The 13,812-nt window shown below is 37.1% G+C and overlaps 3 protein-coding genes across 5 annotated transcripts; 1 reads left to right on the forward strand and 2 right to left on the reverse strand.

The window, feature by feature from the left end:
* Positions 1-817: 817 nt before the first annotated feature.
* commd8 (COMM domain containing 8) lies at positions 818-4,126 on the reverse strand. 3 transcript variants are annotated; one of them, XM_087780337.1, is made up of 5 exons: positions 4,010-4,126; positions 3,543-3,686; positions 3,132-3,281; positions 2,690-2,845; positions 818-2,420 (listed from the first exon to the last, which is right to left on the reverse strand). In XM_087780337.1, the coding sequence occupies exons 1-5, from the start codon at positions 4,049-4,051 to the stop codon at positions 2,400-2,402; spliced, it is 513 nt and encodes a 170-aa protein (XP_087636463.1). In that variant the 5' UTR covers positions 4,052-4,126; the 3' UTR covers positions 818-2,399. The 3 variants fall into 3 exon arrangements, with proteins under 3 accessions (XP_087636463.1, XP_087636462.1, XP_087636461.1); XM_087780336.1 differs by having other exon boundaries at positions 818-2,809; XM_087780335.1 differs by having other exon boundaries at positions 818-2,845.
* A 555-nt stretch (positions 4,127-4,681) lies between these two features.
* Positions 4,682-7,898, forward strand: dapp1 (dual adaptor of phosphotyrosine and 3-phosphoinositides). Its single transcript, XM_087779606.1, has 9 exons — positions 4,682-4,808; positions 5,734-5,856; positions 6,263-6,396; positions 6,791-6,921; positions 6,999-7,046; positions 7,108-7,170; positions 7,229-7,314; positions 7,569-7,656; positions 7,744-7,898. Exons 1-9 carry the CDS (start codon positions 4,750-4,752, stop codon positions 7,765-7,767), a joined length of 756 nt encoding a protein of 251 aa, XP_087635732.1. The 5' UTR covers positions 4,682-4,749; the 3' UTR covers positions 7,768-7,898.
* Positions 7,899-9,469: 1,571 nt separating this feature from the next.
* lamtor3 (late endosomal/lysosomal adaptor, MAPK and MTOR activator 3) lies at positions 9,470-11,188 on the reverse strand. Its single transcript, XM_087779792.1, has 7 exons — positions 11,083-11,188; positions 10,882-10,912; positions 10,537-10,571; positions 10,423-10,481; positions 10,195-10,328; positions 9,868-9,931; positions 9,470-9,726 (listed from the first exon to the last, which is right to left on the reverse strand). The coding sequence occupies exons 1-7, from the start codon at positions 11,142-11,144 to the stop codon at positions 9,653-9,655; spliced, it is 459 nt and encodes a 152-aa protein (XP_087635918.1). The 5' UTR covers positions 11,145-11,188; the 3' UTR covers positions 9,470-9,652.
* Between the last annotated feature and the right edge of the window lie 2,624 nt (positions 11,189-13,812).

Here is a 13,812-nt window from a genome sequence, read left to right on the forward strand (position 1 = left end):
AACGTGGTGAAATACAAACCAAATCTATTAGGATGAAGATTCAGAGATGGTTTTGCTTTTTGGCAGATATAAACACAATGAGCGTGTATTGATTAAGACTGTCGGGATGTTGTACAAAGAATTCGTATCTTCGGTATATCACGTTTATGACACGCAAGAACTACAGTACCGTCGTGGGAAAATGACGCAATCGGCAACGCAGATGACACGTGTATTTGTCAAAAAATTTTTTTAATTACAATGCATAAGCACCACAATTTTGTGTGGTAAATAAAAATGATAAACCATGTCATAATAACCATGAATAATAAACAATTCATTCATTCATTATTGGTGAAACTGCTCTGACGTAATAAGACGATCCTCGAAGGGGCGGAGATCTACGAGTGCTGAGCTTCTCTACGCTGCCCACCGTGTTTTCATAATTATGATTCAATTATTATGTCTGTATTTACTTTGGTATTTTATATATATAGACAGCACTGGAGTATAAAGTGGCCTTCTGAAAAAAAATGTGAAAGTTGTATGTAGACAATCAACTCATTTAAAAAAAAAAAGAAAAAAGAACTTCAGCACAAACAACACAATTTCCCTTGAATCAAGTGTATGCAGGTTCTTTCTTTCTTTTTTTTAAGCCCCTTGGCCCAAGTGTGTACAACGCTCAATTCACCTCAACCTTATTTATAAAGCACTTTCAAAACAACACTGGTTGATAATAAGTGCTGTACAAGAACATACAAAGATCACTAAAATAAGTAGTTAAAAAAACTAGGAAAATAAGATACTAAATAAAACAAGCTGTAGCATGCAATGATAGAGTGTCGTAAATGAGTTTTTATTTTGCATCCCCTTTACCTTCACATACATGAATATTTTATCATATCCTTCAGTCATTAGAAGATAAATGTGTGGATGATAAGGTTAGACTGCTTTTGGCAACAAAGCTTTTGATAATAATCCATTTAATCGAAAGTATTACTTTTAACTTTAACTTTTTTTAAATTCCTGGAGACAATGTAGTCGTCAATATCCCACTATTTCATGGAATTCACTCAACACACTGAAGAAATCAGGCTGCTTGGAGAAAAGAGGCGACAGGAACAAAGGCAACTATACAGTAAGCGTGCATCGAACGACAAGTGAAATAATCTTTAATCAAGGTTCCGACCAAGTAACTCTTCATTTCAGTAAGTGGAATTGATCGAAAATAAAAACACATGAAAGTTAGAAAATGAATGAACATGGAACGAGACAGCCTAATGTCTAGTGTGTCATATGCTGTAATAAGTGTTAAAGCACAAGATTTAATATGTGTTGAGAATTATTTGACAACATAACATTTGAATTGTATGTATTTTAGTTATACGTTGTACATTTTTGTATTAATTTATTGTGTTTGAGTAAATTCTTTGTGTTTTGTTTTGAGTTTAATATACTCATTACATTACAAGGTGATTGTTTGTGGTGACTGCCGAGAGGCAGGGGGACACCCCGAACAGGACGCCAGTCTGTTTCAGTGAACTAGGCCTAAACATTATGGAAGTATATTATTGCCATCAGAACATTGAATTAATTTCACATTTCAAATATTGTAACGTTTAATTTGTTTTGTTTTTTAACCTTTCAATATTTAAATTATTGAATTAAATTAAAAACAAATCCAACCTGACAATATTTGAAATGTTAAATTCAACTATACAATATTCTGATGGCACTGATATACTTCCATACAACGTAGTGTGAGCTCAACATCTTCCAGGCTGCAGCAAGGGTTACTTGCTGCAATACAAATTTAGTGAACTTTATTGAACTTGTTGTTTGGCAGTGTTACAAGGAATACGGTACTGTGACTGAACGGTTATCGACATTAATATCTGCATAAATCAAGGATTATATAACAGTTTTCATATAACGCCATGTCATCTTAAGGTGATAATATTTGAATGAAGTAAACATAAAGCATCTGTGAAACTCAAGCTGGAAATAAACCAAAAAGTCTCCCAACTTAATTCTCTTGCTCTTTTACAGTTAAAAGCCAAATAGTTATTTAAAAAAACACATCTATATTGCAATTGTGTAGCCTTCCATTGCCTCTGGTCAGTTATCAATTCACATTCATTCCTTATCTTTACACCTAAATTGGGTATCAAAACATTTCTGAGGGGAATCATTCTTGAAACCTTGGTCAGCAAACGAGTGCAGCAAGTCAACACCTCGTTGGCTCAGTACCAATAGTACATACAGAAGCATATAAACATATTTCTGATACTTTCAAATTATGTCATTTAATTTTAATCACGAAACTAATATAAGTTACATTTAAAAACTTTTCAAGTTATTTTGGCAGTGATAGCTTGAATTCCATCTTCGTTTGCATGGAGACAGGTGAACCTGCACAATCATTTCAGCTGCAGGACCACCTACAAGAAACACATAGGCATAACATGTTTCAATTCCCTTGTTTTATACGTCATACATATACATTGTTAAAAAAACAAAAATGTAAGTAAGTAAAGGAAACAAATGATAACATATGAAGTGTGTGTGATAATGTGTGTGTGTGTGTGTGATGAAGTGTGTGTGTGTGTGTGTGTGTGCGTGCGTGTAAAGAGATTTCATCATATAATTAATATGCATGTGTTGTATTTATCTTGTGTGTGTGTTTGTGTGGATCGTGTGCTGTAGACACCCTGTTAGCAGCCTCCAGTGAACTGATAAGTGTGCCCAGCTCCTCCTTGCTCATCTCCAGAGTGATCGGACGTAAAGCTCCATCCTCTCTGACGTCCAGGCAGAGATTGAGCAGAGGTGTCTGGAGAGTTGATATCTTGTCACTGGAAAGAGCCAACTACAAGCACACAGAAATATGATTTGTAGCTCTATTTAATTAAAAGTTTTTCTAAATAATATTCAACATAAAAAACTTCAAGTCATGGGATTAACTGAGCTGTAGCCTTTTTTTTTTAAATTAAATAAATAATTAATATACATTTAATAATAAAAACATAAATGATAATGCACACAGACACACAAGCCAAAAGAACAACAATGACATAAGAAAAAATAATGTGGTAAAACTGACCCTCTATCAAAGAATACATACACATGTTTTATCCGAGAGATCCTTTGCTGACCTTAAGCTGCCAGTCAAAGTCCTGGAGAGTATTTCTGGACTTGTTGGTTGCGTGCATCAGAGCCTGACGAATCTCCTCCTCTCTAGCTCTTAGAACGCCAAGCAGAGCTTGTGCGTGATTTTTGTCTAAACCAGACAGACTAGCCAGAACCTGCACACAGTTAGAATCACACAAAGTCATTTAGATCCAGCAAAGAGGTCCACAATCTTTACACTGAAGCTGGATGATGGATTTGTATATCTAACAGATATGTACCTGACTTTTAACCCGTCATACCATTCCTATTAAACACTTAAAAAACACACACTTTGGCCTGTACAAAATTCATACAACAATTACAAATAAAAATCTTCAAAATCATATTTGATCCAATATTCACCATCTTTAACTAGTTGCCCTTGGTCTACTCACGTCCTGATCAGAACTGTCGTTTCCCACTGCTAGACGAAACACTGCTGCTAGAGACTCCAGACACTCTTGCCGCATCCAGGTCCTGTCATCTTGTTTGGTTAGCAGTCGTCGACAGCCAATGGTGTCAACAGCCCTTTGACAGAGCTGCACATAAACACAATTGATATTATTGTGCTGAAGACAAAGATGAGATAACAAACATTTAACACAAAATCAACGACTTAAACGTGAAAATGCATCGCAAGTTATGGGAGACAGTATTTTGTTTAATGCATTATATGTGTTTAGATACTGAATTCTATTGTTAACAGTATTTTTTAATGCATTATATGTGTTTAGATACTGAATTCTATTGTTGGCTTCGCGTGTTAGCTATGCGTTTTACTTTCTTATAAGTTTCACGGGAGCTTAGGTTCTCAAATTGATCATTTTAAACCACCTACTAGAATCTCACAGACTGTACTTACAGTGATAAATTCTGTAACGGGCAGTTTGCTCGCCTCTTCCATGTTTTTATTTTTTCCGTATAATAGCCGATCAGTCCATGCTGGATCAGCTGATTCTGATCATGTGATCTTATTTTCTTCTTCTTTTCAATAGGGCGACAACTGGTTTATTACTGCCCCCCACTGGTTATGATTGTTATTATCAATAAGAGTTGTTCGAAATGATCAAAGTGGTCTAGTTGTTCGTAGTATGAACATTGTTTTTATTTCGATTTTCCATGTTCGTTTTCCCCCTACTGTTGCTTTCTATATTTATGATTTTTGAACAACTTATAATAATAATAATAAGAATTCTCCTATTTTGTTTTACTTGTGTTTTTCTGATTATGAAAGCTTCTTCATTTATTTTGATAGCGCGATGTATAACACATTGCTAAATTTTAGTCTGAAAATTACTTGCAGATTTATCTGATTTAAAAAGAGAAGGTTAATGAATGACAGAATGGATCTATGGATAAAATGGTCGAGATTGGAGTTGTTATAGGCAAGTTTAGTCTTTCAGCAACTGCCAGAAATATCGCAAGTTGCACTTTTTTTTCCGCAATATAGAAAAAACCAAGGTTACACCCCGTGAGAGGGGACTTCTGCAAAAGTGGCAGCTGTTCTGGTTAAGGTTACTAAATTGTGTGTTTCCCCTGATGTGTGTCAGTTTTCACTTCTGTTTACTTTGTGTTTAGTCTGTGAGATTCCTCTAGCAGACGATGAGCGCCTACAGTCACAGTTCGTCTGAGGACGTTGACAACCATCTCAAAAGTTTGCGGTAAGACTTAAGAAACATCCACTAATTTGTCTGTCTGTAACATCTTAATGTTATTATCTATCACCAAATAAGAGCCTTGTTCTCAATACGATTTCGGCAGGAGTGATTTGCATAACTTGTAAATACTGAAACCATTACAATACATGTTAAAGGCCCAGAAAGATAAAATGTTATCACTTCGTCTGAAAAGCTCACCAGTTCCTGTTGAGCAGAATGAGGGATGAAGTGAGACTTTCAGGGTCTGTGTTACAGTGGTTCTACTTATACCTTTCTGGGCGCAGCTTTAGTGTGTCTGGCAAATCAAAAAAGGCCTCAATCAGTGGATCTGTTGGGTGGAATCTGTCAAAGTTCTGTTTTGGGTCCTCTATTATTTTGCTACTTGATTCCGTTGGGTAAATTCATTAAAATATTTCCTGATGTTTCTTACCACATTTTTGCTGGTGATATCAAGCTTTAGTGCTCTTTTTAATCCAACTAAGCCCCAGAGGTTGAACTACTTATTCAATTATTTGCTAGAAACCAAACAATTGCTAAGTAAAAAAAAATCCTTGTAATTAAATGTGGAGAAAACTGAAATTGAAAATGTCCTTGTTTGAGTCATACTTAGGTGACTTGGCCCAGTCTGTCAAACTGAGCCTGAGAAACCTGGGTGATGTATTGGACAAATACATGTCTGTAGTACAACACTGCAAAAAAATGACCAAAAACTGATCCCTGAACCCTGGTCTGTGAAAAACCCTTACAAATATAAATCACTTACCGGTATTTACTTGTAATTTTTTGACACTTGGCAGCCATGAAGAAGGAAGGTTAGGTGTGGGGTTAGTACCTCAGGCCCATAAAAAATATTTGTGATATATTTAATTGACACAGAACTCTAGATATACGACCATATGCACAAATTCATACAATTTCTCCCATTTAGGTGGTACCATTATGACCTATCACGTCATGCCGCTGAGGCTCTGCTCTTGTCTAATGGAAGTGATGGAAGCTACCTGCTGAGGAATAGCAATGGTGGACCAGGACACTTTGCTCTGTCTGTCAGGTCAGTCAGTCAGTCAGATCATGATAAAAATAATATTAAAAGTAGAAACATGTTTGAAATACAGGATCTAGGTCAAGTCTGTTTTTTATTTCATGTATCACAGATATTTACCAAGCAAAGCCTGGATTGCTAATAAAATTCAACATTCTCTGAAAATGAACATGCATATGGAAATAAAACAGTATGAAATTCTAACTCAAACCTTTTACAAGCATTCTATGAAAGACGGCATGGAATTCATACGCTTATTAATATTAATATCTAGCATCTGTTTACATTGTTTCAATGGAATTGCACAACTCATGAATTTTAATGTGGAGGAACTGATGGCAACCACAAAAGTGAACAAAAGCTAAACTAGGAACAACACTTTAATTTCTTTTTGTGTTTCTATATAACAAAACAGGGCCAACAACTCTGTGAAGCACTTCCATGTGACACATGTAGATAACAGTTACGTGTTTGGATTCAACATGTTTTCCACCCTGCAAGACTTCATCAGCCACTTTGCTAATCAGCCACTAGTGGGCAGTGACACAGGTTAGTCTGCATTTCTCTATTGCATGTAGATCAAGATGTGACCCGCAATTACACTCTTGATAAAAAAAGAAAAAAAAAGCTTACATAGACTCAGGATGGGGGCTAAACTACATTTTTTGAGTCCCAAGAGTGTTGGGATCACAGCAGTTGAGTGCATATATACGTAATCAAATACATTTCAATTCTTTCCCTTGTCCATATCTTCAAAGATAATTTCATACAATTTGGTCAACCACTTGACATGCCTAAACCAACAGCATCCACCTAGTCCCTCCTAGAGTGACTCATATACTTCTTTTAGGTAGAAAAAGGGGTAAAGAAACTAAATGTTTTCTACAGACACATTGCAGTTATTTGATGTGTGTTAATACATTTTTTAATTTATATATTAAAGGAACTCTCCTGGTTCTTAAGTGTCCATACCCCTGGCAAGTGGAGGAACCGTCCATCTATGAATCTGTGAGAGTCCACACAGCTATTCAGATGGGACGCACAGAAAGCGACCTAGTGGCGAAGGCACCATCTGTGAGAGCAAAGGACAGGTGCATCACCTGCATAAAGAGAAAGTTTGTTTTTAACTGTATCTGTGTTTTTTATTTCAGTTAGGCACAAAAGAAGGCTACCTGGTGAAACAAGGATTATTTGTGAAGGTTGGTCGCCTCGAACGTCTCATGATGGCCTCATCATCTGATCGTCATTTCTTGTGTGCAGACGTGGAAGCAGCGCTGGTTCACACTTAGCAGACATGAGCTAAAGTACTTCAAAGACAAGATGGTGGGTGTGTCTCTGCATTGTTATGTTACATTTCTTAATCTGTTATTATCTGTTACAGTCTGATGAGCCAATCCGAACTCTTGACCTGAGAAAGTGTTCTGCCATCCAGTTCGACTACTCTCAGAACCGAGTCAACTGCTTCTGGTAGAAATAAAACCTTCATCAAATTCATGTTTCCTTTTCCCTGCAGTAAGAACTGAATAAACAAGCACTAGACTGAATTATTTGGCGTGGAGGTCTTAGGGAAAGTAAAATTGAGTTTGATTTCTTTGGAAGTTAAGTTTGAATTCTTTGCGCTGAACTTTGTTTTTTGCAGATGTTTAATTCTTGTGTATATATTGTGCATTTGCCACAGAAAACATGTAGGTTAAAAAAAACTGGACGTTTTATGTCTCCAGTTTGGTGTTTCCTGACAGGACCTTTTTCCTGTGTACAAAGACAGCTGTGGAAACAGACGAGTGGATCACGATCCTCAGATGGAAACTAGTGAGTGTTTTTATGTGTCGATGGACCCAATTCATAACTATGTACATATTCTGAAGGTACATTTTTGAAACATCTGCTCTTGTCCAGTCACAGATTCAGAAAGGACAGTAACTACTTGCATATGTGGAAATCACTAGACGGATGGTCAAAAAAGAAATTCATGAAGAAGAAGACCAAGCAAATCTAGAAAATCTTCATGCTTATGACAGCTGTGTAAATAAAATAAATAAATATTGGTGTGATTATTGACTCAGGCATGAATTAAACTCACTTCAGTAATATTATATATTTTCATGTTTTTTTAATTTTTTTATTTATCAGTGATGGTTGTGTATTGCCACAGTAGTTAAGAAAATATTTACCAAATCAAGTTGAATTAAAAGATAATGATTTACTTAATTTTTTTTTACATATTGTCTTTTTCTTATATAAAAAGAAACAAAAACATCATTGACAAAACCATTATAATGGCTACCTGAATGTTATCTATCATCCATAAGCAAGGGTTCAATTTCTAAAGCAAACAACAGTGGGAACAGAGAACAACCTTGAAAAGTAGATCTTTGTAGATGAAAGGGTTTTGAGAGTGTTGGGATCACAGCAGTTGGGTGCATACACGTAATCAAATACATTTAAATTCTTGCCCTTGTCCATATCTTGAAAGATAATTCCATAAAATTTGATCAACCACTTGACATGCATAAACTGACAGCAAAGCTGTGTCTTTTTTAAAAAAAATTCTTTTTTTTAGAATCCGTTATTAGTCCCGCGAGGGAAAATCGGTAGTGCTTTTGACAGCCATTCACACATACTGATGGGAGTAGGCTGCAGGTCTTTTTCATGACCTTTCTCAAATATGTTAAAAACCCTTCTTATATATCCTTTCTTTTGAAGAATAAAACCTTGTTCATATTTGATAAGCGATTGAAAATATATTTTTCTTAGTCTCTTCATCAAGCTGTTCTTTTTTATAAACTTCTATTAGTAAGTCATCAGGTCCAGGTGCCATTCTCCTATTCATATTTTCTATGATTTAAATAGATCTGCAGTTCTTACCTTGATCTTTAAGATAATATAGTTTTCATTTGTTTTTTTTGGGAAGAATTAAGATTTTTTTTATTGATTTTCAATATTTAGCTTTGTTTCAGATGTGCAGATCAGCGAGTAAAATTCTAAATGTCTTTGTTACACAGTTCCACTGGTTATGTAGTTCAATCACCTTCTTACATCGATTACAGTATGCCTTCTTTATTCCCAAAACATTTTAAACTAGACATTAATATATCATACTTGGTCCTGATCATTTAGAGCAGGGGTGGCCAAAGTGTTGCATAAAAGGATCACAGTGGGTGCAGCTTTAAACCTTTAACCAATCAGTTCTCTCTCAGGAGTGTAATGAGTTGCTTGTTTTATCTGGAACCTTACTGGTATGCTTGATTGGTTGTTTGGAACAAAAACCTGCACCACCTTTGTGGACCAGTTTGGCCACCACTGATTTAAAGGTATTAATGTATTCAGAACTTTTACTCTTTTATTAAAAACTTAAATCTATGCCTTCTAATTAATCCTTTCAAAGTCTGTAATTTTGCTTTTTCGGACTTTTGTAACAAATAATGTATACTAAATAAATGTTCTCAATGAACACATTTTTTTATTTTTATGAGTCAATTTGGAAGTCATGACACACAGGGGGGATAGGTGGATTGCCTCACATCAGCTAAATTAACCCATCACCACTGTTGTGCCAAAAATATGTTAAAATAAAAGTGTTTGTGACATTTTGAAAAATAACATCTGAACAAAATAACAGGGGTTAAAATTTGCCATTTATTCAGATTCAGACACGATATGGTGAAACACATTGTCAAAAGAAAGAGTGATAGCGAGCAAGAGCAAAAGATAAAGAGAAGAAGCAATTAAGGAACGTCTCAGCCGAGCTCCAAGAAGACTAGCATTGTTGACAAATATGGGCTGATGCAGCATGATCTGACCATCATTATGTGACTTCCACCACTTGTCTTAGTTCCTCTATAAGTGGAGCAAGCTCCTTCTCCAAACTCATGATCAGACCTGAAGGCAAAAAGGCCAAAACTGTAACTGATAAACATTGCATCTGACATCTGATACATTTCTATTTGGATCTGATTGATCCATTTTCACAAGAACATGTTGCATTGAAACTAATATATAACTTTTAATTAATGAATTTACCTGTGTTAGCATTGCTGTCAGCAATGAAGCTGATGACAAGCGGTAACCGGTTAAACTGCACAATCTGATGAACAGAGAGAGCAGAAATGTTTGTTTTTGGTTCACTTGCTAATGAAATCAAGCTCTTTATAAGATACTACATATACAAGGAGATTCCTATATTAATGCCACAGTTGGGAATGTTGTCAGAGTAGAAACATCAATTTGAAAAGATGAAACATAAAAACATATTTAATTTAAGTGTGGGGCTGCCATTGTGGAAATATCTACAGAAAGCTTGTAAACATAAAGGTTGGATTATATATGGAGTAACACTGCATGCTTGACCTGGTAGGTGCTGTAATAACAGATGATGCTCTTGTTCTTGGAAAGACCCAACTTGCTACCCTGATCCGTCGCCAGGGCGAAGGTGGACAGGAATCCTGGCCTCAGGGCATGGACTGGAGTGTTATCGTTAGCGACTGATGAAAAGAAAGAAGAAAATATAATAATACAAACACCTTTACCATGTAACAAATGTCAGTTTATGTGATAAATACATTTCTGACAACACACCTTTGATCACTGGAACACCATCCCGGTCAGTCATTACTATGGCATGAAGTCCTTCAACGCTATAACAAGAGACGGATTAGTGGCATGATGATGGCAAGTATCAAAGAGACAAACCTTTGCAGCTGCTTGTACAGGTACCTCTTAAAGTCCTGAAAATTGTTTTTTTTACAGTTAAACATAAATAAAACCCAAGAGAGAAAGAACAATTTCTGATGAAAGCTGAATTTAAGAGCAAAAACAATAATAATAATAATGACATAACACAACAGTAATACATACATGTTTAAAAAAATAAGAAGAACATATTAAGACTATGTGTATTGTTGCCCAAAACACGCTTAAAATCTAGACTTGTTTTGTCACTAAAAAAATAATGAAGTCGGTTTAGCCGAGACAACAACAAACCACCACAAAGGACTCTAATTCATTGAAAGTGAAAAAATAAGAAAATAAACTCACGTCAGCCATGTTGAATAGCTTCTTGGTGTGACTGTCGAGACATAATCATATATTTGAAGTCAAAAGAAAACTGTTTTTGGGACAATCGTCTTAGTGATTTAGCAACTTCCCTTTATTTTCCCCCATTTTAACTTTAGTCCACAGCCACAGTTTGCTAATCACAGTTACATGAGTAAATAACGCATTATATATATTACTAACCTTTTCCTTATTCCTTGTTTCCAGCTGATTGTGTTCAACGCAACGCTGTCACACCGCCGCATTCACAAGAACAGATCACATGACTGACGTTTTTTCCCCACAGTAAACGTCATTTACCTTGTCATGTGAAGTTATATCGCCACCTCACGGATAGGAGTATATGTTTTTCATATGCACTATAGACATAAACTCGAAAAATAACACGAAATATAAAATAGAATTAATCTTTGAGCGGACTTTAAAAATACTCGTTTGTATATAGCTCCTATATTTGTTTTATAAATAATATTTTTATAAACAGGTTCATCTTACAACGCTAGATGGCACCATATAATCACTTTTTTTTAATAACGTAAAAGCGTGATCCAGATAATTTACATTCAAAAGTTTAAAATGTTCATGAGCTACGTTGAAGAGTTTATGTTTATGTTTATGTTTTTTTAACCAAGACAGACGGTAACATTTGGACTGTCCTCTTGTTAGTAATTATTAAGTATTTAACTTAATAATGTTAACTTTATAATATTAATATTAACTTAAATGAAGAAGAGCGCTAGTATCTTCTTAATGTGTGTTTATTTGCTTTTCCTGTATCTTTATGTTTCTATGTTATCTTGTTCGTAACATAAGTGAATTTATTTACCTTTTTGAAACAATCGTACTTTTTTTTTTTCATATACATAATTCGAATACAATCGTATGATTTTCAACCACAATCAAACATTTTTAACTTTGGTAAACCACATTATAAACTGCAATTTAAAAAAAAAATCTGTATTCAAACCATTTTCAAGGAGAGACTATGACTATCAGCTGGCCTCGGTACACCTCTATTTCCCTTGGAAAGTGTTGGATGATGTAGCCAGGGAGTGGAAAGTTCTAGGCCTTCCTGCTGAAGCTTCTGCCGCATGACCACCTGATCGGCAACTTGATCAATATTTTGTGATGGAATGTATTATACTGCTCTGCTGTCTGAGTTATAAACAAATCAATATTTAACTAGCAATCATTTCACATGATAAATATGAGTAAATTGCTGAGAATTAAAGTAGCGTGATCAACAAAGCTCTCCTTTGCGCTGCACTTGACAAGCTCACATTCTAACGTTATGAGTAGAAGAAGGTTGTTGGGCCCTGATGAGTTAAGCTGAGTTGTCCCTCAATCGTGAACAGACCATGACGAGGAGGACGACAGGTGTTTCAACAACACGGCTTGCTGCATGGAGATCGGCCATTAGGTATGAGAGAGCGATCCAGGTAAGTATCTCTTGCAGACAACATGGCCCTCCTTCAGTGCACTTGACTGGCTAACTTCTATATTGTACTGATGAGGTAGAGGAGATCCACAGAGGCGACCCTCCTCAGGATGAGGAGGTTCCGGCATGCTACTTGGCTGAAACATCAACAGTTTTTTTCTATATTCTGCCAGGATTATGCTTGGAGGTCCGGTGTGGGAGATTTCCTATGATCAAGCCGTGATGGCCCTTGCGGGGCTTGCTGACACCGCGATGGGGGGCGCTGGGGACCGCTGTGGGGGCGTCGGTTTGTTGCGCCTTGGGGGTGAGACTTTTTTGCATGTTTTCAAGTCTTCGCTGCTAATGCTAAGCTATCATGTTCCGCCAGCGAGTTTTTGCCTCTCACCAAATTACTTAAAGTGTTGTCTAACACCTTAGTCTGTTTTTTCATAGCTGGATCTGTCCACACAGTTGAGGGAAAGGCCCCGATCACTGTCTTTCATTGCCCATTAAGATACAGATGTCCACAAGACCTGCTCAATCAGCTGTGTTTACTTTCACTTCCGTGTTGACATTTGTGCTGGCCTGGCTGGATTTGCCAATTTCTCATCAAATATGGAAACCCATTTTGCTGACGTTGCCCAGAGGCTGTTTCCCCCCATACAACAGTCGGCCAGTTCCAGGTTTGGTGTCCCCATGTTTCTGGGCCGGAGTGCCATGGAGCGGCGCGTCACGGCGCAATTGTGCACCAAGAGTTTCTCAGGAGAAGAGAAATGATTTTGCCTGAGAATCGAGGTCATTATTCTGCTGCAGAAGGTGACTGGAGTCAATGAGAGCAAGTAGGGTGAGGATCTTGACCTATCTGGACTACTGGTTGATCCTAGCCAGGTCAGAAGCAGAGAGTCACACTCAGATACATAGAATGTGTTGAGCCACATTGCCACTCTGACTCCAGTTCAGCAGTTGGTTCACCTAGGGGTTCTGCTGAATACAGAGGAAGGATGTGCATGCCTACCGAACACGTGTATCCAGCCCAATCTCTGACTGACAACACACTTGCTGGAAGCTCCTTGCATGTGAGCAGGTGCTGCTATTATGTCCCTCCTGGGGCTCATGGCAGCAGCTCACACAGTGGTGCAGCTGGGCTTGCTGCAAATGAGGGAGCTTCATAGATGGTTTGGTCATCTCAAGCTAGAACCCAAGCAGGACCAAGGTTGAAAAGCGTGCCTTACCACATGGGTTTATACAGGACAAACAGTTTTTGCAACTCTCAACCTGAAGGTTCATTTAGGTTGCGTCCTCGTTACACTCTGGTGTTCACAGACACATCTCTGAAAGGTTGGGGAGGCACTTCGGGTCAGATTTACACCAGCGGGGTCTGGAACAGACCGGTGTACAGACGCATCAACTGGCTAGAGTTTAAAGCATTTCACAACGTCCTGCTTGACCTCCCACCCCAACTGTCACAGTTCAATGTCCCAGCCCTTCTGAGTGTG

This window comes from Callionymus lyra, chromosome 18 (assembly GCF_982586985.1).
Source record: "Callionymus lyra chromosome 18, fCalLyr1.hap1.1, whole genome shotgun sequence".
In the NCBI taxonomy this organism is placed as follows: Eukaryota; Metazoa; Chordata; class Actinopteri; order Syngnathiformes; family Callionymidae; genus Callionymus; species Callionymus lyra.